Raw genomic sequence first — 26773 nt, 5'->3', positions numbered from 1 at the left:
GGGGCAGCTGGGGTCTTCAGGAAGCAGAGGGGTGGGAGGGCGGAGGGAAGGCGGGGACAGGTGCTGGGTTAAGGACTAAGGTGGCAGCAAGAGGGAGCAGAGTCTGGAGCGGAGTTCTGTCCTGAGGTATCCTAGGGGGACCTCATGTAGACACCAAGGGCCAGGATTCGGGTTGCATCCAGGCCTTCCTCGTTGGTTGTGCAATGATGCACAAATTTCCAGCCCCGAAAGGAGCTTGATCTCATGTTGTGCGTTTCCTGGGCATCTGTGGGTCCCACGGGGGCACATGGGGTCTAATTCAAGTGTATGGTGAGTAGTTGTGTGGCGTTGGGTCCTCTCGGGCCAGGCTGGCTCTTGTGAGACTCTGCAGCACTCCTAAAAGCGAGCCTGCGGCCACGCAGTTACACACAATGGCCGTGTGGAGATGCACAGCAGATTGCATGGAGCCGTGCTTCTAGGACTCAGCTTAGTTTACATTCTGTGAGCTCTGCAGTCTCACCGGCAGAATGTGATCACTCGGGGTCCTGCTGGGAGAAACTGGGTTAGAGTATAAGGGATAGAAAGAGGCAGAGACCCAGAGAGAAAGGGACAGAGACCCACCCACCCACCCAGGCCATAGCTCTCTGTTCTGTAGTGTTACAGGGCTGGACCCTTTTTAGGGTCATGCAAAGCTGAGGTGTGTGAAGAAGTGTGACCATACGAGGCTCCTAACATCATGACAGTCGAGTCTGATGATGTCTTTGGTCTCATGGGACTATGCTGGTTCGTTTCAATGTGAGTGTTGTGGTCTAATGTTGGTTGAGTCTGACTATATGTGAGGACCATAGGGCCATGTTAAGTAGTAGCATGAGAACCCAAGGATCACAACACAGATAAAACTAATGGCAAGGGAGCCAGCATGGGCACATGGCGGGGGGAGGGGCGGCAGGGGGTTGCGCTGAAGAAGCTGGTAGCTCCTGTCCTCCGCGGCCTCTGCTCCATTCATCTGGAGACTCTGGGAACTAGCTGCTAGCTTACTCTGCTCATTCAGGACCCAGTGCTACATTGCCTCAGGCTGGAGTGCGAAGATTCAAAGGCTGGAGCCACAGGAAAGAAAAACACAGTGGGGAAAGAGGAGGAGGACATGACAGGGGGACAGAGGTCTAGAAAGGAGAGAGAAAGAGGGAGAGGGGGAAGGGAGAAAGGGAGAAGGAGAATGAGGGAGAGAGGGAAGGGGAGAAGAGGAGAGAGAAAAAGAGGGAGGGGAGGAAGGGAGAAGGGAAAGAAACAGTGATGGATGTCAGACAAGCAGGAAGAGGGAGAGATGCACAAGAGAGAGAGAGAGAGAGATGGAGGGAGGGAGGGAACCACAGTAGCCTTGAGCCCAAGGGTCGCCCTCTCTATTCTCTGAGTCATGACAGGCTCTAAACCATGGCGTCAGCATCCCTCACAGCCAAAGGAGGTCACCACACTCCTGGAGGTGCTCCGTTTCCTAGGGCAGAAACCCAAGGCTGTAAAATGCTGTGGCTTTCCCCAAGGCCACCCAGCACGTCAGAGAGCCAGGACTGGTGACAGGTGGCCTGCCAGTGACACCCCCACAGCTTCTGATGTGCAGGTATTGCCCGAGGCCACTGGTCCTGTGTCATTTTGTTTTGCTTTATCTTTTAAAACAGGGTCCCCTTGTGTAACCCTGGCTGTCCTGGAAATGGCTGTGTAGACCAGGCTGGCCTTGAATTCACAGAGCTCGTCCTGTCTCTGCCTCCCAAGTGCTGGGATTAAAGGTGTGTGGGCCACCACGCCTGGCAGGGCCCTGCCTCTTATAGAGGAGGAAGCTGATATGGAGGGAACAGTGTTACCCTAGGCTATAGAGAGACAGTTTTGGAGACTTCTGGGACTGAGAGACATTTTAGGGAAGATGAGAGGTCACAATCACTAACAGAGTTCAAGATATCTGACTGGCATTAACTTATTAAAACTTGTTCACTATTTGCCTAGTGTTGTTATTTTTGATAACGGTGTCAACTGCTTTAGTCATATGAACTCTTGCTTAAGACCTGAGGGTGAAGCATTTTAGAGAAGCTGCCGAGGGGATCTGTCTCCTCTGAGACATCTAAGACATAGGGGAAGGGATGTGAGGAGAACCCTTTATATCACCGGCCATCTTGCCATACAAGGGAGAGGAAGGGGGGATGGTGGGAAGAGTGTGATGGTAACAGACATGGTAGACGCTAAGGGTGGATACTTCACTCTAACATACCGAAAAACTCACTGTCACAGAAATGGAGACTGGTCTGAACACAGGGACCAAAGACAGATTGCCCTGACCAAAGATAGAGCCCTGACACAGGCTCTATCACAGAATACACGGGAGAGGTGATGGGTGCGGTTGAAAAGCATGACCTAGATGGAGGACAGATGCCAGGCAGAAAGCAGGCAGAGTTCAGAGTTCAGGAAGACCAGGAGAGGAAGGGAGGGAGAAAGGGAGAATATGAGACCAAGGAAAGAGACAGTGTTTCCCTCTCTTCTTTATAGACCTCCCCGTAGACCCCCAGAGACTGGAGTTGGAGGCGTTGGTAGGGATGAGCTGTGCCAGGAAAGAATGAGAGGTCAGAGAGGTGACCCAAATGGACACCAAGTCAGGGAAGTGTCCCTTCCCACCTCCAGTAAACAACTGGAGTGGGCTCCTGAGTCACCCTGGCTGGGATGGCAGCTTGAGGGGAACACCCTAATCCGGGGACACCCTTCCTGCCACTTTGCCATGCTATATTTAGGTTTGGGGGATGGGTGCTGGGTGACCCCCCCAAGCAAGTGTCAGCTTTCCTCCTAAATATAGCTCAGGGGTAGGGGAGCCAGAGTCCCCGAGTGGGGGCATGGGAGAGCAAAGGGCCCTGTCACCCAAGGGACCAGTCCAGCTTCAGTGACACGAACCCTGCTTGAGACCTCGCCAGCAGCCTTTCTTTCTGAGGCCCACCTCTTGGGGTGTTTCCCTCCCTCTAGGGCTCTGGCTTCTCTGGCCGGGTCTTTGTCCCCTCTGCTTTCTGTCTTTCCTTTCCTATGGGTCACAGCTGGCTGTTTCGCTCGACAGGACACAGTTCTGAAAGTTCACCATGGCCTCCTCACACTAATTACCTTGAGGTTTTCTTATCCACCCCAAGACTCCCTGGTCCCCAGCCAGGAAATTCCAGGACAGAAGACTGTGTGGGGGAGCCCCCACAGTCACTGTCTCCAGGCGTTGGGCCTTATCACTGCCCAAGCCCAGCTGGCTAATGTCTGGCCGGGAGATCCAAGAAGGGAGACAGAAGCAGAGGGTGGGAACCCGCGCTAGACACCACAGCAATCCCAGGCCTGAATCTGAGTCTGAAGGGAAAGTCTGGGGTCTGGACCCCTGGGTCTGAGGGAGGAGGGGCGGGGTCTGAACCCCAGCGTCGGATGGACCGGGGCTACAGCCTAGACTCCTGGAACAGAAGGGGCCGGCCCGGCTTCCGAGGTGCCGGCACGCGCGAGCTAGGCGGGATACCCCGCCCCTCCTCCGCCGTCGGGCGCCGCCCCGCCTCCTCCAGACCCAGGCCCTCCCAAGCGCGAACGGCCGGCAGCCGGCGAGCAGCGGTGTCCGAGCTGCCAACGAGCCGGAGGAGGAGCCGCGGCGGCGCCAGGGGCAGCCGGGGAGCAGAGAAGGGCGTCCCAGGTAAGAGCTCCGCGCTCCTCTGGCAGATCCCTCGGTCCCGGTCGCCCGGCCCCCGGGTAGGGAGGGACGGGGGCGGGGCCGACAGGGGCGGGGCTTGGCGGAGGAAACTGAGGCAGGACGGAAGTGTCCTAGAGGTGGAGCCGGTCCCCTCCGACCGCTTCAGGAGTGGGGATCGCAGGGAGCCCCCATTTATGAGCACTTTGGAGGAGGGGCCGCGGTCCTAGAACCTGAGGGTCTGCGGGAGGAGGCATCTGGGGACCCATCTCACGCTGGCTGAGAAGGGATGGTTCTGGGGCCTTGGGGCCCCGGGGCTGAGGAAGGAGGCAGCGCGCACCCGCGCTCCCTGTACTGGTGTGGTAAACCTCTGCCCCTGATCACACTCAGCTCTTCCCATTCCCCCATCTCGGAGCCTGGCCAGCCAGACACTCCAGGTATGCGCAGTCGGAGTCTCGGGCGGGCCCTGGCCTGTCCTGCGAGGAGCGAACATTCCAGGAAGCAGCCTCAGGGACCCAGAGCGTGGGTCGGCAGGGACCGGGTGTCCAGGCCAGCTCCACCCCCGCCGCGTCTAGCGGAGGAACGGGAGGAGGGGATGTCATCTCTTCCAGCTGCCTCACCTGGCCCTCCTCTCCGCCCCCTCCATCTGCTCCGCATCCCTCCAGAGCTGTCACCTTCACCGGGAGGGGGCCCCTGGAGGTGGGCGGGGCCTCTACTCCAGGGTACCCGAAGCTTTCAAAAGACCCTGGAGAGGGTGGCTTTTCATGGGGAGGTCGTGCCCTTCCCCCTTCTGCCTAGGTAACTGGTTTCCTTCCTCCCACAGGTGGTTGCCTCCTCCCTCTCCTGCGATGTCGGGGAGGAGACTACCTGGAGCCTACACAGGGGCCCCACAGAGCCTGGGGGCCCCCAGCCCCAGAGTGAGGAGGCGGAGGTGCTGCTGACAGGTCTGGTATTCACTCACCTGCTGCTTTCCAGTCCTGGCTTCTAGAATGTTCTAGTCTCTCCCTCTCCCTCCCGGCATCTCCCAGCACCTGCGTCAGTCTCACACTCAGGAAAATCAAGGCCATGAAAGTGGGAGGATTCAGGGCTCCTCCAGGTTATAGGAACACGAGAGCCAAGTGACGTTGCTCAGAGTTCAAGTCTTCCCCATGCCGCGTGCTGGCTGTGTGACCTGGTTGAAATCATTTCTCCTCGAGTTTGACTGTCCGGCCCTGGCTGGCACGGGACTCACTGTGTGGACGGGGCAGGCTTCAACCCTGCGGCCATCTTCCTGCCTCTGCCTGGTTGCCGCGGTTACGTGTGCATCTCCACACCCAGTTTGGGCTATTGATTTATGCCAACTAGATAATTATCATTAGCCACAAGTTGAGCATTCCTGGGGTTCTAGAACACGGGGTGGCCCCAAGTTACTCCCACAGTGTGCCAAGCTGACATCTGCCCCCGGTGAGGCAGGAAGAGTGACCGTCAGCCAGGTGTCTCCCTTCTCTAACGGCAGCCTCTTTCTCCATCTTCAGGTGCGCAAGCCATGCTCCCTCACCCCTCCTGCATCCTCTTCCTCTTCCTCCTCCCCAGCGTCCCCATGGAGCCCCAGCCCCCATCCTCCACCCTGCCCCCATTTCTGGCCCCTGAGTGGGACCTCCTGTCTCCCCGAGTGGCCCTGTCAAGGGGCACCCCTGCCGGCCCCCCTCTGCTCTTCCTGCTGGAGGCGGGGGTGTATGGGGAACCCGCAGGGGCCTCAGCCAACCGCAGCCGGCGCGGGGTGAGCGAGACAGCGCCCGCGAGCCGCCGGGGTGAGCTGGCGGTGTGCGACGCAGTGAGCGGCTGGGTGACCGACCGGCGGACGGCCGTGGACCTGCGCGGACGCGAGGTGGAGGTGCTGGGCGAGGTGCCCGCCGCGGGGGGCAGCCCCCTGCGCCAGTACTTCTTCGAGACGCGCTGCAAGGCCGAAGGCGCTGGGGAAGGGGGCCCCGGGGTGGGCGGAGGGGGCTGTCGCGGTGTGGACCGGAGGCACTGGCTCTCGGAATGCAAGGCTAAGCAGTCCTATGTGCGGGCGCTGACTGCAGACTCCCAGGGCAGAGTGGGCTGGCGCTGGATTCGGATCGACACAGCTTGCGTCTGCACGCTCCTCAGCCGGACAGGTCGGGCCTGAGGTCCAGGCCTGAAATCTGCTCAGGTTGAGAAAAGAAAAGAGCTGGATGCTGAAAGGACCTCAGAGGCGGCCTGGCTGCTCTTCCGTGCCTTCTGACTGGGAACTGAAATAACCACGGAATCACATCTCTCTTATTTTGCGAGCTCAGTCTGTGTGGAATGTGTGATGAAACCAAATGGGGTTTCAAGTGATGAGTAGGAGTTCTCCTGGAGGAAACTGACAGTAATAATAATAATAGCCATGCTTACTACCTACTGTTTATCAGACCTAATGCACGACCCTGCTGAGCATTCCAACATCAGAGAACCTGGTTCACCCTGGCAAGAGGGACAAGGAAAGAACATGTAAAAAAAAAAAAAAGAGTGAGCGAGCAGGGGCTGTCTCAACCGGCAGGCTGTTTCTGTTTGCCTAGCATGTGCAAAGTCCCGGGCTCTGCCCTGAACGCTGCATCGTAAAGCAGGCGCGGTGGTGCACACCTGCAGTGCCAACACTCGGAGGTAAAGGCAGGTGGATCAGGAGTGCACACAGCCATCCTTATTTACCCGGGGAGCTTGAGGCCAGCCTTGTCTATGAGACCCTATCTCAAAAAAAGAGCAGGACAGAAAGTGGGGCTGGGTGTTTCCACATGCAAACCTCCCACTTGAGAGCTGTAGATGGAGCAGTGGTACAGGGCTGGACCCTTTTCAGGGCCAGGCAAAGCTGAGATGTGCGGAGAAGAGTCTCCTAAAAGTCAGGACAGATGGGTCTGATGATGTCTTCGGTCTCGTGGGACCCTGCTGGCTCGTTTCACAGTGAGTCCCATGGGAATGTTGGCTGGATTTGATGTATGTGGGGAACACAGGGCCATGTTTCGTAGCATCAGAACCCGAGGATCACAGGGCAGTCTGAGCTACATAAACTGTCCTGGCAGGGGCAAAGGTGAATGGGTCAGATGGAAAAGCAATGGAAGCAGCTAGCCCCTGAGGACTTGGCTCTTTAAAGACCTCGCAGCACCTGCGACCCTGCGCTTACAGTCTGACCCGGCCAGGGCACACTAGTGTTGGCTAGGAACACAGCACTAGTGAACCTGACCACCCAGGCCTAGATAGCTCATCCGGATCATCTTTGTTTAGCTTTGATTTTGGAGACAGGGCTTCCTGTAGCTCATTGGACGGGTGACCTTGAACTTTTGGTTTTTGTTGTTTTGATTTTCTGAGAGAGGGTTTCTCTGTGCAGCCTTGGCTGTCCTGGAGTCCATGCTGTAGTCCAGGCTGGCCTTCAGCTCAGAGCTCTGCCGGTCTGGGGTGAAAGGTGGGCACTTACCTCCTAGGGATGGAATGCGGGGCTTCCTGCCCGCTAGGCAAGGGCTCCATCAGCTGACCCCCCCCCACACACACACCTTCATGTTTTGGGACAGGACTCTCAGGCTGGCCTCGAGCTGGAATATGCTGCTGAGGATGACCTTGAACTCTCTTTTAAGATTTAATTTTGTATGGATGAGTGTTTTGCCTGTGCATATGATGTGCACCATGGTCTCTGTTCCCACCAGAACAGAGCACTGACTGCCCTGGACCTGATGTTACAGATGATCGGGAGGCACCGTGTGTGTGTGTGTGTGTGTGTGTGTGTGTGTGTGTGTGTGTGTGTGCGCGTGCGTGCTGGGAACTCAACCTGGGGCCTCTGCCAGAGCAGCAAGTGCTCTGAACTGCTGATCCGTTTCTCCAGCCCCAACCTTCATCTCGAGTGCTGGGTTCACAGGTGTGCACAACCACACCCGGGAGACAGGGTCTCTAGAGTAGATTAGGCTAGACCCGGATCTCAGGCACCATGGTTGGAGTGGCAGGCCCGAGCCACCACAGGGCGCTCTTTGAAGGCCAGTGTTTCACATTCATGGGAAGCCCGGACCACCACAGGCAGAATCCACCCCTAACGGCTCCGAGCGTGGCCCTATTCCCACCCCCCAACCACCTCCCTCTCAGTCTCTCTGACTTCCTGTCTCTTTTCTGTGGGTGATGAGCCCCCCCTTTTTTCTAAGTGTTTCCTGGTGTATTTCTTTCCCTCGCTCCCCCAGCTCCCATACCCAGGTGGAAGTTTTCAACCAAATGAAAGGCAGGGGATGCTCGACCTTCATTCACCCTTCTGGAAACTATCTGGAAACTGTTACCCAGGAGGTGGGCAGGCCTGGTAGAGGAAGAGGCAGCCCGAGGGCCAGGGGTCCTAAGGGAAAGGGGGGTTTAGTTCCCCTCCCCGAGTCAGCCTGCCTCCTTGTCTGTTGTGTCCCCTCTTTTTTCTTTCTCCTCCTCTATAGGGAGTCTCCACCCTTCCCCAGTATCTGTGTTTCTGCGTGGGTGGGTCTTTCTTAGGGTCTCCTTGATCCTTTTTAAAAGTCCTAATGGTGGGGGAGGGGGTTCTAACTCTACGCACACCATTGGCTGGGCTCAGGGTGGAAAGGTTCTGTTACTAGGAGCAACGGCCACAACAAGCCTGCTTCTCAGCTTCCATGAAAGTGTGAGGACCATGGTAGGTCGGAACCTAGCTCTGCAATATGGGACCCCTAGGTCTCCCATTTCTGAAACTAAGGTGCCTGGGACCTCTCCCAACTCGTATCTCACAAGCAGCGGGATTGCCCACCGCAAGATCCCACGGGTGGCCTTTCGCCTGCCCACTCTACAGGTGAGAGGGAGGCTGAGATGGAAGGAAAGGGGCAGGTCACAAACTCTCCCAGAGGAGAGGATGAGGGTTAGGCTGTCTGCAGGAGGCGGGGCCTGGGAGCCTGGCTGTGGATGCCAGGACCTGGAAGGAAAGGGGATGGCTTTGTGGATCTGTGGGCTGATGTATGCGCCTTCTCCCCCAGTCTACATTGGAGGCGCCCCTGCCTGCAGCCATGAAGCAGGACCCACGAATTTGTGCTTTTGACGAAGTCATCAGCAGATGGGAAACCACCTCTGGCTCGGCATACACGCCCAAGGCACATGGCGGCCCCTGCGCCCAGCCCAGGGCAGCAGAGAATAAGGACCCCAGGCGGCCACTAGGCATCAAGTGTTTTGTAGAGAAGGTAGGGTTCAGGGACCCTGCAGTCCAGGGGACAGAGCACTGGACACTGGAGCCCCTGATCCCTCACCAGTCTTTGGGCTGCCGTCCTGCAGCTAAGAAGACAACCGGGCTTGGGTGTCACTCGGAACAGAAAACACCAGATCAGCGAGATGAAGGCTCAGTACCTGGGCTTGCCAGGCTTGGACCAGACAGCCCCTCTCTTTGTGGAACCCCAACCCCTGGAGTTCATTGACCACTTCCGAGGGGGCCCTTCCCAGGTAGAGTGGATTGCATGAGCACTGTGGGAAGGAGCCTGGGGCTGCCCAGAGGGTTAGGGAACAGACTGAGCCACTGGACTACAGGAAGATACTGGATTGGGAGTCAGGGTACCAAGGCTTGAACTGTTGGGAGACAGAGCCAGGAGGCTTGGAATGTTGCTTCTGGAGGCTGTGGGGTGCCTGTGAATGAACTAAGGTAGGTGCTCCCCAGAGCTAATATTCTGAGACACAGCCAGGTTAGCAGATGAAATTAATGTCCAGTGTCAGGGTAACTTTTGACTAGGAGGGAAAATGGAACAGGGGTGTGGCTGCAGCTGGAGTTTGGGCTCTCAGCACTAAGCATTTGGATAGGGTGCAGGGCTCCCAAGGACTGGTTTGAGGTACAAAGCCTAAGATTGGTGGGAGGGCTTTAAACAGGGAACCCAAACTTGTTCACTTCCTTCACCAATACTCTTCAGGCCCTAATTCCCTGGACGAGGAACCCTGAGCTGGCTGGCCAGCCCTTCACAGTGCATAAGATGGGCGCCCTGGATCGCCTGCAGCTCTACCTGACCACTTCTGCACAAGACTTCCAGAGGTGAGCCTGTGCCTGAGGGTGCTGCTGTGAGCAAGCCCCTCTCACTGGCAGCCCTAACAGCAGAGTTACCGCAGCACTGATCCAAACTGAGCTCTTCAGCTTGGAACCTAGCACCTCCTCCAGGGGAGGAAGAACCCATTTTCAGGCCCTGGAGGCCTGTGGAATCCAAACTCTGAGGCTCTTGGTCCCACTCACCTGCTGCCCCGCCCACAGGAAGGAGTTGCCTGGATACCTCAATCAGCGATTGATCTGCACAGGTCCGCTGAAGAAGTCTCAGGTCCCCAGCCAACGCCAACTTAAGCTCCAGGAAGGCGCAGAGCGGATGCGCCTAGGCTGTGGACACCGAATGCCACCACCGGCTGTACCGCACACGGGGGTCCTGCCCCTGACTCGAGAGTCCTACGGGTCCTCAGTTTACCCGCTGTGCAGGGTGAACCACTTTTGTCCACCCTGGAGCAGCCCCCACCCAAAGCCTGTGCCGGGCATCTACAGCGTGCCCAAGGCCTACAGCACTGAGAACTCCCGCTATGGCAGTGCCAGTACTGAGCTGCTGTGAACCCCACCCACCACAAAAAAAAAACGCCAGCATTGGATTTGTGGGCGGGTCAACCCAGACATACCCCTCCTTCCCTAAGCAGGAGCTCCCTCCTGGCAGAGTTTACAGATCAAGTTTTATAGCTGAAACCACACCCATTATTTGGACTCAGTCCACGAATACTGACTGGGGGCTTGGGCGGGTGGGTGGCGCTCTACCCCTGGTTTAGTAAAATTGGAGGCCCACTCAGCATGGGCAAAACCTAACACTGGAGCTGTATCTCCCTGTACAGCTACACCCGAACATGAGAGCGGGTTAGCTTCCAGCTTGCGTGAGGTTTACTCTGGCATCTTAGGGGCCTAGCTAGCAGCCTGCAGAGTCCTCCCCTTCCCGGTTTCCTGATGAGGGAGCCATGGGACCTTCCTGTGCCTGTTGCTATGCTCCCGATGTGAGCGAAGCTCAGACACCCGGGCTGAGTATGAGGCCACGTCACTGCAACACCGGCGCCGGTCCCTCGCCCCCAGGGAGATTAGTGTCTGGTTACCCAAGCCCGCAGGTGCTGCTGGGTGGCCTTGCCGCCCCCACAGGCCACAGGTATAAAGCCAGGTGGCCAAGGTAGGGGAGGCATCAAGAATGGAGAGGCTCCAGGTAAGACTAGGGGCCGAGCGCCTCCCGCCTCCACTAGACCCCAACTAGCACAGACCGACAGCCCTGTGAGGTAAGGCAGGGAGGGCGGGCAGGAGGGGGCTCCTAGTGGCGGACTCCAAGCAGGAGAGAGATGGATTTGTTGGCCGCTGACAGGTCCTGAAGGCCGGGATCTGTATTATGCTGAGTGGGTTCAAAGCCTGGGATGGAAAACCCGGGTCAGGGCTAGACTCAGACACCGGCTCATCCCAGGGGCTGCTGCTGTGGCTGCTGCTGAGCCCTGGCATGCTGTGGGCCTGCAGAGGCCCCCCGCGGCCACTGTGCCGGCCTGTCAACACAACCCTGGCCGCAGAGAAGGAGTTCTGCCCAGTCTGCATCACCTTCACCACCAGCATCTGTGCCGGCTACTGTCCTAGCATGGTGAGCTGACCACTGGGCAGGGGTGTCCCTTCTGACCTAGGGTGCTGCCACCACAGAGATGGCATCTGGGCAGGGTCATAGCTACTGAGGGGGATGGAGGAACAGTGGACATGCAGCCCAGGACTGGGGGCAGGGGCACTCAGACGAAGACTTTTCCACCTGGGCTCAGGTCCGAGTCCTGCCAGCTGCTCTGCCTCCGGTACCCCAGCCAGTGTGCACCTACCGGGAGCTGCGCTTCGCCTCTGTCCGCCTGCCTGGCTGCCCACCAGGTGTGGACCCCATGGTTTCCTTCCCTGTGGCCCTCAGCTGCCGCTGCGGGCCCTGCCGTCTCAGCAGCTCTGACTGTGGGGGTCCCAGGACTCAACCGCTCACCTGTAACCTCCCCCATCTCCCTGGACTCCTCTTCCTCTGACACCCACCCCCTAACTCCTCTATCTCGGGGATAGTGTCCCAGCTGTCCCTCCCAATAAAGGCTTTACAACTGCACTCGGGTGTCAGCCTGTGGGCACTGAGGACACAGCAGAGCTCCAGTTTCCAACCATTTTATAAAAAGTCACTGTCAGAACTTGTAGAAAACAGCGTAGGGGTGGCTGAGGAGAAGTGTCAGCTCAGGAGGTGTCCATTGTTTCGCCTTCTGCAGAGAGGGAAAGCCAAGTGTGTGAGAGGGCCAGGGTGCTCCTGTGTACCCTCTCCCACAGTGCCAACAGCCTGGGTGATACTCACTGAGCTCATTGAAGAGGAAGGCATCCTGGTATTCCTTCATATACTGTGTGGAGCGGGACTCATCCAGGAAGAGGGAGTACACTCGCTTGATGTCATCCACCTGCACCTCTGTGCCCTGGGAGTGGTGGGACTCGGCTCATGTCAGCACGGCCCTCCCCTCCTCCTGCCTTTTCCTCTAAGATGGCCTGGCAGCTGCTGTGGCTCTTAGGGCCCACCCAATATCCATGTGCCATGGCCCAGGGGATACCCTAGGGGCCACCCCTCAACCCTCCAGGCTGCCTCGCTGGCTGACCTTTCGTTTCCGGCACACCAGGCTGGCTGCCGTGATGAGCTGGATAGCGTAGCGCAGCGAGGTTTCCAGCCCAATGCGGGTCAGCACTGTGTAGGCGTCCTCGCTCATCTCCACATCTTCCTCCTCACAGCTGTGGGAAGGCAGTCACGGCACATCAGCCCACCCATCCCCTGGCACACATGGACACGGGGTCTCAGAACCACAGTGGCACAGGCAGGGCCTCCTGACCCCACCCCACCGCCAGCTCTCCCCACGGCTGGGATGCCACACTGGTCTCCGCAGACCCGGAGGCCTAGGCGAATGCCATACCGGATGCGCAGGATCTGCTTGGTGTCCTTCTCACTGTAGGGGGATGTGGACACTATGAGCAGGCGGTCCAGCAGGTCAATGGGAATGCCATGGGGACTTTGGTAGCTGGTGCCTCGGATCCTGGGGGTCAGGGAAAACAGTTAGTGGATGTTCCTGGAAACCAGTCTGGCCATCATAGCCCACGTGGGAGCGGAAGGCTATGCAAGCAGCCTTTGCCCGCTGTGCTGGTGGCTGTCCTGTCCCGTTGCCCCGGCAAGCCCAGACAGTTCTTGATAGCAATGGGACCTGTAGCAATTTGTTCCAGTCAGAGGCAGTTTAGCCACAAACGAGAACGCTGCTCTCCAGGGAGGCGGCTCAGGGTGGCTGCCAGAATCCGACCTGCCGGCCACACACTTTCATGTACTGGGGGTGCGGGTGAACATCAGTGGACAAGGACGTCCTCAGGACTGGCGCTCTCAGTGCCCTGGTCTAAGGCTGCCTGTTCCCCTACCTTCCACCCTCAAACCTATGGCCTTCAGCAAGTTGCTCAGCTTTGTTGGCCCATTCTGTGAAATGAAGTGCCGAGTGGGTCAAGAAGCCAGGCCACAGCTTGTTTGGGCTGTCTGCCCTCTGCCTTCCTCACAACTTCAGGTAACGCCAGTTCCAGGGGATCTGACGCCCTCTACCGGCATTTGTGGGCACCGTATGCATCTGTGTATATACACAGACACATATAAAAGTAAATCAGAAGCGAGAGAGAACACGTACTTCTTGCAGAGGACCCAGGTAGACTGGCTCACAACTGCTTGTAAGTCTAGCTGCAGGGGATCTGCCCTCACCTACGTGCACACTTGCACATACCCCTCCCTACATACAGACATAACTTAAAAAAGGACACAAAAACAGGGAGTCTGGCTCCCCGAACCCAGGTCCTCTGCAAGAGCAGTATGTGCCCTTAACCTGGGAGCCATCTGTTTAGACCTGTTTTCTTTTGAGAAAGGGTCCCATGTAGCCCAGGCTAGCCTAAAACTTAAAATCTTCCAGTCTCTGCCTACATAGTACTAGGACTATGGGAGCATCTTTCGTCAAAACTTCTGGGTTGTGATGATTAACTGGCTGGGCCGGAATGCCATGATTGATCACAGCAGTCTGTGACATATCTGATAGACAACCCCCGTGCTCAGCGCAGGGCCAACTTCCTGGGGCACCTTTGGGTGCCTTGGCCAACAACTTTGAACAGCTGAACAGATTGTAGATCTGCCCAGGATTGTGGGGACCACGCTGAAGGTGCTAGGTTACCCACCATAGCATTCAGAAGATGCATTTACCCTGAGGACACTGTCAACAGCTGGCCCAGAGCACCCTCTCCCCAGAGGCCTCCAAAGCTGCTCACCGGGTGATGCCTCGGTTGGTGGCCATGATGAGGACGGGGGCCATGTCACTCTCCAGGGCCCGGTTGAGGAAAGAGAAACTCTCAATGTCCAGCATGTGGACTTCATCAATGAACAGCACCTGGAAGCCATTGGGGCACAGCCTGAGCATTCCCTGCCCCTTCCCAGGCCCGTCCACACCCACCTCGGCTCCAGCCACTCACCCCAGGGATGATCTCCGCTTTGCCTTCCTCCCGCCACTCAGCCACCTTGGCATTGATCTGTTCTCGGACTTCTGACTTGATCTCCCCTGTGTCTCCTGCCAAAGACAGGGTATCTGTTGAGCTAGAGACTGGGGTCGGGGCAGGGCTGGGCAAAGACAGAGAAAGATGAAGCAGGGAGAGGGCTGCGATAGTGCAGCAGGGCCGGGACCCTGAAATGCCCCAGGAGGGCAGCAGGCAGAGACCCTGGGAGGACTTAGGGTACCGTGGGAAGGATGCCTCAAATGGAGAGGAGAAGGCAGGCGGCAGGTCTGGAAGAAAGGTGGCAGTGCCAGGAGGGGGGCAGGACGAAGGGAGGACAAAGAGGGCTACAGCAGCAGAGGTGCGCATGTGTGGTGCTGCGGACTGGGTGGGAGGGGCAGCTGACCTGAGAAGAGGGCCAGGAAGCCCTGAGTACGGGAGTTGATGACGTCAATCTCGTGGAGGGACACAGTATGCACCACCTCCTTGCGTTTCTGCAGCTCCCCGTCTGGGCACTGTACAAACTTGGTCTGGAGGGCCAAGGGGGGGTGTGAGGGCAGTGAGGGCGAAGGCCCCACAGGCCCCACAGTGGGAGGTCGTGTAAAATACCCTAGCACCAGGCCAGGGGCAGCCACGCACCTGGGAGCCCATGGCGTCATAGTCTCGGGCACGTGTGAAAGAGCGGCCCAGCTTGGAAATCTTGCCGGTAGCCTTGTCGATGGTGATCACGTCCCTAAGGAGTGACAGCAGCGAGTGAGAGGACCCTCCTCCCCTCACTGACCCCGCTGCCCACATGGGCCCGCTGGCTCACCCAGCCTGGACCTTGTCCTTGGTCAGAGACTCGATCATCTTGGTCCCCAGATCATAGATGGTCTCCATCTCAGTGGTCTTCAGGGTCAGTTTGCCCACCTTGGATCCCTGAGGGGACACACCAGGAAATGCTCAGAGGACGGCACCCATCTTTGGCCACAGCTTCAAAATTGGCGTGGCACAGGAAGCTCCTGGCCTTGGGAAGGTGATCACATGGGTGCCAGGCTTGAGTTGTACCCTCCTAATGCGTGCTGCTGTGTCACTGTGAGCCCACAAAAGGGTGGGGAGCTGTCGGATTTAACATGGCTCTTTCATGCCCAAATGAAAGGCATCTGGGTTTTGTTCTTTCTTGGCGTTTCCGGGCTGGAACCCTGGGCCCAGCACTGTGCCACCCAGCCATGGCCCTGGGCTCTCACGTCAGTTCTAAGCAGACATCCAAGCGGCATCCTCACACAGTCTCATTGTCTTATCCAGCTACACCTGACTCCTGGACAAAAATCAAGCAGGAAATAAAAGGAAAGACAAAGCTGGGCCATCAAAGTGGCTGGGTGGGCAGGGCATTTGAAACCAATCTTAATGACCTTAGGAATTTGTGCCACAATTTGTCCTCTGATCTCTACACACAGTAAATAAATGCAAAAACAAAACAAAAAGCCTTTTAGAAAAGGTTAATTAAAAGCAAACAAAACAAACAAACAAAAGCCTACACTCCCCTCATGACCTATGCTCCTTGGCCATGTTCAGGGGAGTCAACTCTCTGTCTCTGGATCCTGTCAATCTCAAATGATTCCCAGCCCCAGTAGTCCCAGAAGGAGGCAGGGTAAGAGGAGGGGTTAAGGGGGAGCTGGGATTATCTGTACATACACATTTGAACATTTCATTCTTTTTAGTTACAAGTATGTGTGTGTATCTGTGGGTTTGTGCACACAAGTTCAGGTACCCAAAAAGGGCAGAAGAGGATAGCGGATCCCTGAAAATGTTGGTACAGGTAACTGTGGGCTACCCAGTGTGGACGTTAGGAACTGAACGTGGGTCCTCTGGAAGAGCTGTACAAGTTCTTGAACACTGAGCCATTAAATTAAAAAAAAACCTATCTATATGTATGTATATATATATGTATGTATATATATGTATATACGTATACACACACAAATCTTAAAGACATTTTTTGGGAAAAGCCTTATCCATAATATTCTTACGATATTTACAAAATCTGAAGTTTATTAACAGATTGAACTCATTTAGAAGTTTATTTGCAATTATTAAAATTACTGGGCAGCATAGCTATGCTAAGTCCATTTCTATTAACAATGAGGAAGAAGGGAGGGTGGGATTGGGAGGGAATGAGGGAGCAGGATACAGCTGGGATACAGAGTTAATAAAATGTAACTAATAAGAAAAAAATAAAATAAAATAAAAAAAAAACAATGAGGAAGAAGCTGTGGGTGGCTGTACATCTTAATCTGAACAGTAAGAAGCAGGAGATGGAGGCTCATGAGCCAGTGAGGCTGTGTATTAAAAAACATTAAAAAAAAAAACAAAACAAGAATCAAAAGAAAACACAAATCAAGAGTGCTTGTTCATGCCTGTAGCCCCAGCACTCAGGAGACTGAAGCCAGCCTGGGTGAGATCCTACCCCAGAATGCAGTAGGGCTGGGATGTGGCTCAGTGGAGCGCTTGCCTATCCCAAACAAAAGGCTGGGCGTGGAAGGCCACCTACAATCCTAGCACTCAAGAGGTGGGGCACCCTCCGGTCAAAGCCGTCAAAGCCATCCTTAGTTACATAACAAGCTCAAGGCCAGTCTAGGCTACCAGAGACCCTGCATAAAAAAAAATTCCTGTGGAGGACTGGAGAGTCGGCTTGGCAGACAGGAGAGCTTGCTGCGCAAGCATGGGGGCTGAATTTGGATTCCAGCACCACGTTAAAACAGTAACAGTAATCATCATCATCATCATCATCACCATCATCATCACCATCACCATCATCACCATCATCATCATCATCATCATCACCCAGGCATGGCAGCATGCAGGCCTGTAACCCCAGTGCGCTTGAAGAAAGGACCACCGGAGCTCTGGAGCTTTCTGGCTGCCAGCCTAGTTCCAGGTTCAGAATGAGACCCTGTCTCAAACAAATAAAGCACCATGACACACCAGGACATCCACCATCCTCTGCATGTGTCAATGGTCTGCATGAAACCCTTTCTCAAACACACCCTCCACAATCCCCCCTCCCCCCAAAAAAAACCAGCAAATGAAAGAGGGGGCACCTATGCTGAAGCACTTCCTTCCAAGCACTTTAGTAACAGCTGAGACATTACATGAAGAAACAGCAAACAGATGGGTGTTGTTTTTTGGACACAGGGTTTCTCTGTGTAGCCTTGGCTGTCCTGAACTCACTTTGTAGACCAGGTTGGCCTTGAACTTACAGAGTCCCTTTGCCTCGCCTCTTGAGTGCTGAGATTCAAGGTGTGCACCACCAAGCCAGCTACAAAACAAAATTCTAAACCAGGAGACCAGTCACTGCCCTACAGTCAGTCCTACTTGGACAAAGGATCCAGAACCTGCAAGTCCAGAGGCAGGAAGAGATCACATGGGTGGGGTGAGAAAGAGCCAGGGGTGTTGGCATACACAGACAATCTTCTCACGGGTTGATGGAAAGTTTTAGAACCAGATGGAGGTGGTGACGGCTGAGGGACTGTCACCGAGCACACTGCTACCAGAATGCTCTAACACGACTGACAGACAGCCTTGGCTGTGGAGGGCTCACACAGCATGTGCAGGCCCCGTCCCAGCAGCTCCCACAACAGGGAGGCTTCCAGAACCTCGATACTCAGAGGCCTCAGCCTTGCACAATCTCACCTCAGTCCTCAGAGATGAGATTTCAGACCAACTGCAAGAGAGGCGGGAAAACCTACTATTTATAAATAAAAAAAAAAAGGCATTTATTTACACACAGGTTACATGTGCACAGATGTAGGTCAGAGGACAACTAGTCAGATCCTCTCCATCAGGTGGGTTCTGGGGGCTGAAATGACGTCAGGCTTGGCAGCAAGTACCTTCACCCACTTAGCTGCCTCACAGACCTGCCAGTGACTTTAAAGGCATGAAATAAAACAACGGGCCAAGGGCTTAACATACATGGGGCCTTAGGTTTGACCCAGCAAAACAAAACCGGAACCTCCCTACAACCAGGCAGATCAAACCTAGGACCTGACAGACACAGCTGGGTGACACTGGAAGCAGGAAGTGTGTGGAGGTAGGTCCCCTGGAGGGGCCGAGGGAGGAGGAGCTCTGGGGGAAGGGACGGGTCCGGTTCCCGGTGTCCACAGGGACTCCTCATCCCACTTGCTTCTCATTTTACAAGAAAATCTCCAAGGCCCTGTGACACCCCCCAGCAGCCCCACCCTCTGCCTTCTGGCTGCAGGTGGCTGGGCTAGGAGTATGGGTGACAGGTGTCAGGACCGAAAATCCTCAGAGACTCACTGTGCCTGTGGCTGGCCGGTCAATCTGGATCTCCACCACTTCACCTTCAATGATCTCTGTCTCCTCCCTAGTGGGACAGCCGGAAGGGCTTGGGTCAGATTGGCGAGGGACACCCTGGTTCTCTGACCGGGGCTCTGGGCAAGCAGAGTGGATATCCCACACCACACTCACTTGATTCGGACGCCGATGGAACGGCGAAAGGCTTGAGTCAGGGCCTCAGTCTTGCTCATCTCCAGAGAAAATATCTCACTGCCTGCGATGGCTGTGAACGGTGTGTCGGGCCCGAGGGCCTGGGCCATGCCTGTGGGGACAGCAGTCAGGCAGCAGCTGCCGGCTCCAGGGCCGCGGACACAGCGGTAGTCCGTTTTATTAAGACAGCAAGGATCCAAATTACAAGTCACAAACCAGCGCTAGACATGGCGGCGCACACCTTTGACCCCAGAGCACGGGAGGCCGAGCCAGCTAAGACTACACAGAGATTTGTCTCAAAACCCAAAACAAAACAGCCTCCGTAGCCCAGGCGCCCCCGCAGCAGCACGTGCTGGAACCGGCAATGCGCACACAGGCTTCCTACCGGTGGCGGCGAGGGAAACTCGCTCCGCCCTGCCTGTCTCCCCATGAATGGAGCACAGCAGGGAGGAAGGAAACCTAAGCAGCCTTGCTGGAGCACAGGGCGGTCCTAACGTGAAAGCAAGCGTAGAAAATGGTGAGGCTAGACGAGGGACCCCACGTAACTGCTCAGTGGCCCTAGACGGTCTCCTCCTGACGCTTCTGTGTGACTGTCTGTAAACGGAGTTAGCCTGCCCCCCACTTCCACAGGAGGGATTCACTGGCCCCACGAGGCCTCTCACCCATGGCAATGGCTGTCTTCCCAGTGCCTGGCTGGCCAGCGATGAGTACGGCTCTCCCTGCAATCTTTCCTTCTCGGATCATCTCCAGCACCACGCCAGCTGCGCGGCGGGCAGCCAGCTGCCCCACCATGCCCTGGGAAGCCTGGAGGGTGGGAAGCGAGAGGACATGGAAATGACTGGCTCCAGAGCCACCACTGTATTCCCACCACACTCTGCCTGCTGGAAAACAAAACAGTACGACTGGTTTTCTTTTCCTTTTTGAGACAGGATCTCACTCTGTAGACCAGGCTGGCCTTGAACTCTCAGAGATCCGTGTGCCTCTGCCTCCCAGCAGTGGGATTACAGGTGTGCATCACCGTGGCTGAAGTGCCTTAGCATAGAACTATGAGGCCTGAAGATAGGAATAGCCCTAGGCAAGCTTGCAAGGAGCAGCCCACACACCCAGGCCCTTGGCTCTACCTGTCTTGGCTCCAAGGCATCATCCAGGCCAAGGCCCCGGATGTGGGAGTGAGCGCCTGTGGGAGGAAGGGAAGACGTGTTACTGACTGGTTCCAGACAATACTACGTGGCCCAAGTCAAGGGCTTTCCTCAGAGCTCAGGGTGCCCTCTTGGGTGAATGGGACCAGGAAGATGCCCGAGCACCGCTAACTGCTCAGCACCCAAGAGCTGGGTGACACTACCAAGGCCCAAGAACTAACGGTGAGGGTCCCAGACCACGGGGGGGGGGGGGATATTACTGGTACTGGACACTCAGGTGTTCTTTTTCCACACCACCCTGACAAGCCAGAGCTTGCTACCATTCCTGGGCTCACCCAAGGGATGAGGAGAGAGTAAAGACAGGTTAGGGCCCCAGCCTACATGCCACCCAGGAAGAGGCGAGGACAGGGGCCCTGTGCGGCAGCCACGGACTCTCTAATGAAGCTCAAGGGCACACAGGCACCAGGCCCAGCACACCCTGCCTCCATGCCACCACACTCTTGAGTCACTTCTGGAAGAGATGAGACTCAGGAAGCACCGGGGCTGCGTGAGACCCTGGGTTCCAGTGCAAGCACTGGGTGTGGGGAGGGCGTTCCATGACAAAAACGTAGAACTTATCAGCCGGGCACAGTGGTCCACAGCTGTGACTGCAGGGCTCCGGGAGGCAGAGGCAGGTGGATTTCTATGAGTTCCAGGCCAGCCAGCGCAATATAGAGACTAAACAGAATCACAGTGTGCCAGGAGCCCGCACCGGGAGCCGTCGCCCTCTATGGCGTCTCGGCGGTGCTGAGTGAGCACGGAACACGCAGGTGCACAGCAGGGCTTCTCCGAGCTGCCTTGCCAGCCTCTCCGCCTCAGGCTCCCTGCAGGTGGTGACTGCAGCTCTCAACGGCTCACCACTCAGCTGCTCTGGCATTTGGTCACCTCCGTGGGGATAGCACGACAGACTCCACACCTCCTGAGGTCACAGAACACTTCCAGCATGAACATTCCTGAATCTGCTGGCCACCTACTGGCCAAGTGCTCTGCAGGCCTGAGGCACAGCACGAATGAGGCAGGCCCAGTGCACCCTCGGGGAGCATTTTAACACAGAGACACACACCCGCACGCTTGTATGCAGGACACATAGTTCTGATACTCCTTGAATTCCAGAAACCCCATAGGGGCACCAGGCCTATGGCAGCATAGCCTGAGACTAGGGCCCCTTGTCTACCTGCCTGTCCCGACCCTGCTCACTCACCGATTCGTTCAATCCTTGTCACATCCCGAATCTCGGGGACTTTGGTGGTGGCTGCCTGCAGGTGAGGAGGGTGAATGCATAAGATTCCCTCTTGTCCCCCTTTCCCTTCCTCCCTCGAGGTCCCGCTGCCCAAGGAGCTCCCTTTCCTCACAGCAGTCACCTCCACACTCTGGGGTGCCGCTGATGGATGGCAGGGCGATCAGCCCACCACAGGAGACAGGATGTGCCTCACCTCTGCGAGCCCTGGCATGATCTGGCATGGATGAGGGAACCCTGCTGTCCCATAACCCTGAGCTCTGAGAACAGCGAGGAGACTGTCAGGCTAGGGCTCTGGTTCCCAGTAGGTACTATATGTCCCCGAGAGGCCACAGCCCGCTCTTCTGGCGCATCCTGGACTCCATGCTTGTGGCTCAACATGCTCGAGTGCTGAGCTCACTCAGCAAGTATCTGCCAGGGAGGGCCTCCTGTGCCTCTCTCCTCTGAGGAAGCAGCTGACACTGTCCCCTCTCGAGGAAGAGACACATGGGCAAACACAGCCCAGGATGTCTGGGCCCCCGGGATCCCCACCAAGTAAGCAGACCGTTTTTTACCACAGCCAAAAGCCACACACGACCACATGTTCACTGGCCAGTGAGTGACCAGACATGATGCGGCCTAGTCATATGTGGACTATTACTCAGCTGTAAAAAGGAGTGAAGCTGATTCCTGCCATTCCCAGGAAGAACACTGAAATGTGCTAAGTGAATGGCTCTACACATGGGCGGGAAACAGGAACAGCAGCTAGAGTAATCACTGAGCCAGGCACGATGGCACGCACCTTTAGAAATAGGAGGCAGAGGCAGGCCAGCCTGGCCTATAGACCGCGTTCCAGGACAGCCAGGGCTACACAGAGAAACTCTGTATCAAGAAAACCAAAACAATCCCTGCATGTTGAATGACTCTTATATGAAGTATCCAAAACAGGTAAGTTAGAAATAGGAAGTAGATTCATGGTTGCCAAAGGCTTAGGGACGGAGGGCTGGGAACACTGGAGGGTCCTGCTAAGCCGCATGCCCACAACCACTGGGATGGCTGGGTCAGGAAGAGTGCTGCAAATCGGGGGCTAGCCCAAGCTACAGAGTGAAGCAAGAGACAGAGAAATCCAGAGAGCGGCCCCTTGCACATCTTGCAATATCTTCTATGAATCTAAGAAGCCACATGCTAGGCAGCCCTCAGCCACTGCACAGCACGCCTCCTTCCTGAACCAGCACGTCCAGGACACTCTCTTCACAGAAGGCTGGACGGAATCCAGGAGCAAAAGACTCCAGAGCACTATACCCACAGGCAAAGACACGCTCCAGGGACCCAACTCTCCTCAGAGATTCTGATAAGACTCTGCCTCCCACAAGGTCATTTCAGTCCTTGGCAGAACAAAAGCCCTTTTAGAATTCAAAACCCAGCAAAGTCCAGTCAGTGTCAGAACTCCTGTCTGCTATGTGTGAGGAACAGTGTTCCACTCTGTGACGTTTCATTTGTCAATGTGACGGCAGTTAACAATCAGCATGGAAACAAACCTCCAGGCATGTCCAAGAGGGAGCTTCTAGCCAGGTTAAACGGGAGGACCCACCCTAACTGAGCACCAGCGCTCATCACTCTGCTTCCTGACGGAGAATGTAGTGTGGCCAGCTGCCTCAGGCTCTTCCTGTCACAGGACTCCCCTCCAACTGTAAGCCTTGAAATACAACTGCTGGTCAGCTTTATGTCAAGGACACAAGCCAGAGTCATTACGGAAGAGAAAATCTTTTCTTTTTATAAACATCAAGGCAGTCTCCCTGTGTAGCCCTGGCTGTCCTGGACTCACGCTGTAGACCAGGCTGGCCTCGAACTCACAGTGCTCCACCTGCCTCCCGAGCACATGCACCATCACTGCCTGGCAGGAAAACCACCTCCCTATGATTTGCCTGTATGCAAGTCTGCAGTGGATTTCTCCACTGATGTGAGAGGGCCCAGCTCACTGTGGGCAGCACCACACCTGGTCCTGGATTGTGTCATGCTGAGAGCGCATGCTGAGAGAGCGTGCTGAGCAGGCCATGAGGAGCAAGAGCCCAGCAAGCAGCCCTCCATGGCCTGGGCTTCAGTTCCTCGATAATGACCTACAAGCTGTCAAAATGAAACAAATCCAAGCCCAGCACGATTGTGCACACCTTTAGTCCCAGCACTTGGGGGACAAAGAGGCGGGTGGATCTCTGTGAGTTCCAGGCCAATCTGCTCTACAGAGTGAGTTCCAGAACAGCTAGGGCTACAAAGAGAAACCCGATCTCTAAAAACCAAACCAAACCAAAAAACCCAACAACAGAAACAAAATGAAACAAACCCTTCCATCCCCAAATTGCTTTTGGTTGTGGTGCTTTATCACTGCAATGGAAACCCTACATAGACACCACCTCTCCTACACGGCTTTTGTCACAGCAATGAGAAGTAACTGAAGAAACAAATGTGGGCTGGGTAACACTGTGCTGAGGACACAGCAACAGTCACAATTGCAGCACTTACCTACCAGCTACAACTCCTGCCTTCATACAAGGCAGGTAGCAACTTACAAAACCTTGGTGGAAAGACGCCAGGCTAACACTGTGGCAACAAGAAAATTAAAGGCTACTATGTTCATGCTGGTAATACCCTTGGAACTCAGATCCAGTTGTGCTGGCTCCCTAGTGGACACATGGGGCCCAGGAAGAACTGCCTCTATGCCCTAGAGGAGGGGCTAGTCCACTGTACTAAACAATTCTATACATACAACCCCCAAAATGTGGGTGTTGTGGCTGCCAAGGCTGCCACAGTCCAGAAGACTTCTGTCCATGTGGTTCCTGGCACCTTCAAACTGGAGGCCATGCTTTCAAGTCCTGTTGAGGCCACTGATCAGAGAATGGAGCCCAGGTGAAAGGAAAGAATGACTATAGGGGTCACGGGTCAACATGACAATGAGGAAGCCCCCAAGGAGAAGTGGCCTGAGTTGGGACTCAAGGAGAACCAGCAGGTAATGGTGCCTTCTTCCAAGCCTGCCTCTCGAAATTTCTGGGACCCACATGGGAGAACCCACTCCCTCCCGCAAGTTGTCCCCTGATGTGTACACATGCCCTAGTAAGTGACCATCCACACAAACACACATGAAATTATACATGTATTTATATTTAGGTCCAGGCATAGTGCCACACGCCTTTTCTGTGTTAGTTCTACAAAGAGAAACCCTGTTTTTTTTTTTTAAATGAAACTTTTTAAAATTTAGTTTTTATTTTATGCACATTAGCGTGAAGGTGTCAGATCCCTTGGAATTGGTGTTACAGACAGTTGTGAGCTGCCATGTGGGTGCTGGGAATTGAACCCAGATCCTTTGAAAGAGCAGACTGTGCTCTTAAACACTGAGCCATCTCTCCAGCCCCAAGAAACCCTGTCTTAAAAAGATATTATATATATATACATACACACACACACAACTTAGGGTCTGGAGAGATGACTCAGTGCTTAAGCGTGTTCATTTACTCCTTTTGCAGAGGCCACAGGCTCGGTTTCCAGCACCATACAGCAGCCCACAAGTACTTTTAACTCCAGTTCCTGAAGCTCTAGCACTGTCTCCCGGCCTGTGCAGGGTCTTGCACACATGTGGTACACAGGCACACACATGGTGAACAGACGTACCTACAGGCAAAACGTTCATACAGATGACAAAAGGGCTGCAGAGATGGTGCAGAGATCAAGAGCTCAAAGCCGTAACTGTAGCTTCAGGAGATCCAAGCTCATAAACACAAAATACATACATGTAATAATATATGCTTGGTCTCACTTCCTGGGGTTTACTCGCTCATTTTAACATTCAAAGAATTGTGTGTTCACACAGACCTGAGCCCTTTATGAGGTTCTGGAAAATATAAAGTCACTAGATGAGATCCTACGCTCCGAACCTGTACTCTGCTTCTCACCCACGAACTCCTGCTTCCTGACACACGTTCCCGGCGATGTGACCTGTGCTCTCTGTGTATGTGTGTTTTAAGATTTTCTTATTTATGTATATAATGTTCTGTCGACACGTGCACCTGCAGACAAGAAGGCACCAGATCTCATTCTAGATGGTGGTGAGCCACCTTGTGGTTGCTGGGAATTGAACTCAGGACCTCTGAAAGGGCAGACAGTGCTCTTAACCTCTGAGCCATCTCTCCAGCCCCGTGACCTGTGCTCTCAAGCACACAAAACTGGTTCCCATTTGCTACTTTTCCCCAGAGCTCAGAGCACTTGCCTCACAATCCTCAAAGGACACTGAGACAAGAGTTTGAATCTGGCCACTGACTACATCAAGAGGAGGATGTTTCTATAACATGATGTCTGCTTTTCCAGGCTCTTGCTGATTCATTCATTCACAAAGAAATCTGAGTATCCGCACGACTCTTTTATCAAACCTAGGATTCTTGCTGTTGTTCTTGTTTTTCGAGACAGGGCTTCTCTGTGAGGCCTTGGCTGTCCTGGAACTCGAATCTGTAGATCGAACTCCCACAGACCTGCATGCTTCTGCCTCCCAAGCCCTGGGACTAAAGGTATGCACCACTATGCCTGACAGACTTAGGATTCTTAATACATAATTGCTTTCTCCATCAGACTCTAAGGCTATAACGAGGCTTTCTCCTTCCTCAGAAGTCAGGACACCATCAGGTCCTCCTTGAGACCCGGGAGTCCAGGGCCAGCCTTCTTTCACTAAGTCCAGGCATCCTCACCAGCCCTCCTCCCTCACACCCAGCTTCTCTCCCCAGTCTTCCTTCCCTAAACCAGGCCTCATCCAGTCCTCCTCCCTCACACCCAGGGATTCAGGCTCCAGCCCTCCTACCCCAACCACAAAGGTGCACACACCGGCCCTCCTCCCTCAGACCTTTGTATCCTCCCCTCCAACACTTCCCTTACACCGCACATGTCCTCAGCCCTCTCCTTGATAACCAGGCGACTTCCTCAGCCCTCTTCCTTCAGATTCATGCATCCTCCTCTGCTCTTCTCCCTTAGACACATGCATCCTTCCAAGTAGCTCCTTGTCAGACCCAGGTGTCCTCCTCAGCATCCTTCCTCAGACTCCGAGGTTCTCCCCAGCCCTCCTCCCCCAAAGTTAGGCATCTTTCGTATCGCTCTTCCTTCAGACCCACGAGTCCTCTTCAGTCTCCTTCAGTCTCCGTGAGGGGGGTTATTCCCGGTCCTCCACGCGCACCCAGCACTTACCACGGTTGCCATGATGCACACCAACGGCCAATGCCTCAGCGGAAGCGGAAATCAGCTAGGAGCGTGGTCTTTTTCCTATCTAGGCTCCTCGGTCATCCAGCCATCTCTATGGTTCATAAAATATGCAAAACCGTCCTGGGGGCGTACACCAGGCCGCGCCCACTCTCTTGCAAGGCGGGTGTCTGAAGCCCGGGTGGGTTCCTGACGTCTCCTGCTCCTCCTCCTCTTACCCAGCCCACCCCTACCCCGCCCTCCGGAACCGCTAAGTCTGATTGCAAAATTCTGAACACTTTTTGTAGCAACCACACGTCCTTCACGATCCCTTTCCTCTCTCTCCACCCTTAACAAATTGGGGCCTACCGCTGAGATTGACAGCTCTATTCTCCAATCTTGCATGCTGCGTAGCAACAAGCCCCGCCCCCTGGAGCTCTGGCCGAAGAAACTGGACTCTGTCCTCCAATAAGAAGACGCAGCAGCCCCTGCCCCTC

General features: G+C 55.2%; 4 protein-coding genes across 6 annotated transcripts; 3 read left to right on the top strand and 1 right to left on the bottom strand.

Moving 5' to 3' along the window:
• Nucleotides 1-3547: 3547 nt before the first annotated feature.
• Ntf4 (neurotrophin 4) lies at nucleotides 3548-6057 on the top strand. Of its 2 annotated transcripts, none has more exons than XM_060379251.1 (3): nucleotides 3548-3664; nucleotides 4482-4602; nucleotides 5173-6057. In XM_060379251.1, the coding sequence occupies exon 3, from the start codon at nucleotides 5184-5186 to the stop codon at nucleotides 5805-5807; it is 624 nt and encodes a 207-aa protein (XP_060235234.1). In that variant the 5' UTR covers nucleotides 3548-3664; nucleotides 4482-4602; nucleotides 5173-5183; the 3' UTR covers nucleotides 5808-6057. The 2 variants fall into 2 exon arrangements, with proteins under 2 accessions (XP_060235234.1, XP_021512322.1); XM_021656647.2 differs by lacking the exon at nucleotides 3548-3664 and adding an exon at nucleotides 3772-4095.
• Nucleotides 6058-6157: 100 nt separating this feature from the next.
• Saxo3 (stabilizer of axonemal microtubules 3) lies at nucleotides 6158-10539 on the top strand. The gene is made up of 5 exons (XM_060379272.1): nucleotides 6158-8459; nucleotides 8641-8841; nucleotides 8933-9097; nucleotides 9556-9674; nucleotides 9888-10539. The coding sequence occupies exons 1-5, from the start codon at nucleotides 8304-8306 to the stop codon at nucleotides 10228-10230; spliced, it is 984 nt and encodes a 327-aa protein (XP_060235255.1). The 5' UTR covers nucleotides 6158-8303; the 3' UTR covers nucleotides 10231-10539.
• A 35-nt stretch (nucleotides 10540-10574) lies between these two features.
• Lhb (luteinizing hormone subunit beta) lies at nucleotides 10575-11760 on the top strand. 2 transcript variants are annotated; one of them, XM_021656641.2, is made up of 3 exons: nucleotides 10577-10857; nucleotides 11107-11274; nucleotides 11444-11760. In XM_021656641.2, the coding sequence occupies exons 1-3, from the start codon at nucleotides 10843-10845 to the stop codon at nucleotides 11684-11686; spliced, it is 426 nt and encodes a 141-aa protein (XP_021512316.1). In that variant the 5' UTR covers nucleotides 10577-10842; the 3' UTR covers nucleotides 11687-11760. The 2 variants fall into 2 exon arrangements, with proteins under 2 accessions (XP_060235242.1, XP_021512316.1); XM_060379259.1 differs by having other exon boundaries at nucleotides 10575-11274; nucleotides 11444-11746.
• Nucleotides 11761-11800: 40 nt separating this feature from the next.
• Nucleotides 11801-26655, bottom strand: Ruvbl2 (RuvB like AAA ATPase 2). The gene is made up of 15 exons (XM_021656643.2): nucleotides 26286-26655; nucleotides 21054-21108; nucleotides 19796-19851; nucleotides 19337-19478; nucleotides 18657-18786; nucleotides 18486-18552; nucleotides 15001-15107; nucleotides 14829-14922; nucleotides 14596-14719; nucleotides 14172-14266; nucleotides 13971-14089; nucleotides 12599-12718; nucleotides 12290-12419; nucleotides 11998-12112; nucleotides 11801-11908 (listed from the first exon to the last, which is right to left on the bottom strand). The coding sequence occupies exons 1-15, from the start codon at nucleotides 26295-26297 to the stop codon at nucleotides 11883-11885; spliced, it is 1392 nt and encodes a 463-aa protein (XP_021512318.1). The 5' UTR covers nucleotides 26298-26655; the 3' UTR covers nucleotides 11801-11882.
• Between the last annotated feature and the right edge of the window lie 118 nt (nucleotides 26656-26773).

Source organism: Meriones unguiculatus, chromosome 1, assembly GCF_030254825.1.
Source record: "Meriones unguiculatus strain TT.TT164.6M chromosome 1, Bangor_MerUng_6.1, whole genome shotgun sequence".
Taxonomy (NCBI): domain Eukaryota; kingdom Metazoa; phylum Chordata; class Mammalia; order Rodentia; family Muridae; genus Meriones; species Meriones unguiculatus.
The sequence above is the reverse complement of the archived record's forward strand: the minus strand, read 5'-3'. Positions and strand labels throughout refer to the sequence as shown.